This window comes from Arachis ipaensis, chromosome B09, assembly GCF_000816755.2.
Source record: "Arachis ipaensis cultivar K30076 chromosome B09, Araip1.1, whole genome shotgun sequence".
Lineage (NCBI taxonomy): Eukaryota > Viridiplantae > Streptophyta > Magnoliopsida > Fabales > Fabaceae > Arachis > Arachis ipaensis.
This window is the reverse complement of record NC_029793.2, coordinates 144720234-144723663: the sequence shown is the minus strand read 5'-3', so window position 1 is coordinate 144723663 and position 3430 is coordinate 144720234. Positions and strand designations below refer to the sequence as shown.

General features: G+C 41.0%; 1 protein-coding gene across 1 annotated transcript in view; it reads right to left on the bottom strand.

Annotated features, from left to right (window-relative positions):
- The window catches only part of LOC107618679, a gene marked incomplete in the record, with an annotated part of 3759 nt that continues 966 nt past the window's right edge, over nt 638-3430 (bottom strand). Inside the window, 3 exon segments of the mRNA XM_016320806.2 lie at nt 638-1836; nt 1947-2294; nt 3017-3430. Coding sequence (XP_016176292.1) covers nt 1219-1836; nt 1947-2294; nt 3017-3430 — 1380 coding nt within the window.

The following is a 3430-nucleotide window of genomic DNA, read 5'->3' as shown; positions in this document are numbered from 1 at the left end:
TCAGTTGAGGGGGTTTTAAGAGCATCAAATCTTGTGGTCGTTCCATAATGACAGTCACACACAAACATACGCAGGCCTTACATAAGAAACCTAACCCCATTCACTTTATTTATTCACAATTCCCTCTGGCTTCCATTCACTCCATTAAAGTATTATTCCTCCACTAGTTCCCTGTTTTCCAGTGCTTTGCTCATTTTGACCATGACCATGGGGAAAAGAGAGAAGCTTCCACACATGCAGTAGTCATGACCAAATAAATAAATATAAAGTGTGTGCTGTACACTTGCTCAATTCCAGAGACTAAGAACTTATTATATCACAAGATGTATGAGTACCTCATCTTAGTCTTAACTCTAATGCACGTTACAATGTGCATAATTTCATTTTTGTAATTATATTATTAAAAAAGCATGCATGTCCAATTGCGAGTTTTCACTTTTCTGTAGTTACATCTTTCTATAAAATTAAGAATTAACTACACAAAGATTCCAGCAATATGCTAATACACTAATACCATATGGGCTTGTAACTTGTAAGCAAGTAATTTATGATTATTGTGAACAATGCATAAACTTCTTGAATAGACAATCAATGGAGTGTGTACATTTCATTTTCTGAAAAGTAATAACAAACAGCATCAAAATACAAACGAAAATCATATATATTAGAAAAGATATGATGGGTACATCAAATTTAAGACTGAGTATTGTCTCTGTCACCCTACTCCATTATCAAAGCTATCAAAAACACCATCTTTACCTTTCCAAACACACACAACCTCCACTCCATGTGGAAGCTGTTAGAGTCAAACTGGCCGTGGCCACCTGGCCGGTGGCAGACTCTTTAATATTAACCACCACCGACACTTGGGGAACTTGAAAAGTAAGAAAAGTTCATCAATGGTCTACTATACCAACATTTCATCACCACCTTCCCATACTTATGGAAGGTAAACTAAAAATTTAACCTCCATTTGCTCTATTCCGAAAGGGAAACCGAGCTCCAACTCCTTAGTTGGATTCTGCATCTGAGTATAAACATTCACTCCCGCGAATTTTTATGCTCTATTTACAGAGGATATAGAGGCATAAACAAACTCCGGAAAAGGGAAAAACTGAATCACTATACTAACAACTAAATTCTAGACGTTAGTAGTAAAGAAAACTAGTGACTGCTATTAACAATTGCCCTGAATTGATGATATTCCTAACCGCATTGTTAGATTTCCATCTTCCAGATCATATTATCAACACTGCAATTATGAGATTTCTCCAATGCAACAACTTTGGCCCGGTGTAATGATGTTGTGTTCTTTCCTCTGTCATCCTGAGGAAGTTCACAAGCTTCACTGACAGAACCTGTCCTCAAATCTGCTGGGGGAATGAAGCAATCTACTGAGAGACCTGGGACATTGAATGCAACCTCTTCAATTGTCCAAGCCTCTTCCATTTTTGTTTTGGTATGGCTCATGGCCATCTCCCCAAACCTGAAAAGAGTTACCACAGAATGCCCTGAGTGGGCAATCATGATCCCTTCCACGGACCTGTAATCATCAAGGTATGAATTGATTGTAGTTTCCCAATAAACTGCATCACCGCCATTGGATTGGATGCGGGTGAGATGAGAATCCTCAATATGAACAAGAAGGCCAGTCTTTTGGCTGAAGTAGCCAAATAAGACATGCCTTATGATCTCAGCAGGACCCTCACTTCGAGACTTCAATGTTTCGGGGTCAGTAACAAGTTTAAGGATGAAACAATCCTCGCCATTGATATTTTTCTCGCCTATGCATTTTGCATCAGCAAACATACTGGCAGTGGTTCTAGGATCAAGACCCTGAGTACAAAAATATACACACATTTATAAATTAGAGGATAAAATGGAATAGAGTGCTGTAAAAACAAAATGTAGATGCAGGCCAGAAAAATTTTAAGACATAGTTCAACCTGAAGTGCACGGCGCAGAGGCCTCACAGGTCCTTTAGCTGTGTGAGCACCGAGCCAAGGTGTGTGCCTCCAAACAAGCTTGCCATTGCAACCGGCATGAACCTTGCTTCCCCCAACTGCAAGCTCTACATACCACATGTCGGGATTCATCTGCCAGAGCACAAATCCACCGGACTCCGCACACCTAGAGGCATTCCGGTTTTTCACTACTCTAGTTGCAGTTTCAAACTCAGAAGCTACCATCCTCACCTTTCCCATTGCATATGCATTTCTTATTGAGTTCTGCAACTTCTGCCCTCCAGAGGCAGCAGTATACTGCTGCAATATGTAATGAGCAGATGAAGTTTCCTGCAAGCATAGCCAGGAAGAAACACGAGACATCAAAATCACTAATTTAGATGTTGAATAAAACATATTAACATTTATTTTCTGATGCAAACAGAAGAATTTGGCATCCTTAACAGTAGAAAGGTACATCTAATATACTTTACAGGAAGTGAAATGAATTTTAACTTTTGCACCAGGACTTGATCTGCTTGACAAGTAAACTAATCTCATGCAATAAGTTTTGTTTTACACATTAAGTTCTCAAAGTTAAACTTGTTACAGCACAAAGAACCCTTATAGAAAACATATAATCTCATATTCTCTACTGTTTTTTTTTTTTTCCCAAGCGTAAAACTGAAGCAATAGAGAAAAGGTGCTATTGATTCTTACTTTCAACGGTTATCCGTTTCGGCAGAAGACATAAAAGATTAAAAGCGCAACAGATAATAAAACTGGAGCTTGAAACATAAGCCGAATCTTCAGGCAGAATCAAAACAGGACAAGATGCATAAAACACCAAACACAAGTTACCGGAGAAAAAACCAATCCCATCACAGCTACTCATGATTAAACACATGCATCCAAACAAACAAAAGATAGAGAGAGATAGAATAAAACAAAAGGAAAAGAAATCGATTCTCTGAAGCACCCCCTCAACCCAGCCACAAAAAAACACAATCAGTGGTCCTAAATAGAAAATTGAACAAAAAGGAAGGCATTCGAGGAAGAGAGAGAGAACTGACAATAGGAGTGTCTTTGATGCTGAGATGAGGCAAGGGGTCCGCCGCAGAGACATAGACAGGTGCGAGAGGAGCTCCCATGACGCCGAGAAGGAGCCTCAGATCAGTCCTCTTGTAGGACATGGAAGACACAGACGGAGCACGTGACAGCTGACCCTTCATCCAACTTCCTATGCCTGACCCGACCCGCTTCGAATCACTCCCGCTGTCCGCACCCTCTGTTGTGTCTGGACCCTCCATTAGAGGCGCCAGTGCCTCTCCCAACGGCCTCAAGCTTCCGGATCTCGCAATATCGGAGTCCATGCTGGCGTGTTTCTTTCTACGCAGAAGACCTGTTAAGGGCGAACCAGCTCGAGCCGGACTGCTGGACCGGGAACGTGATGGCGAGAGGCCGCGAACCACTTCTTCCTTGAGCGC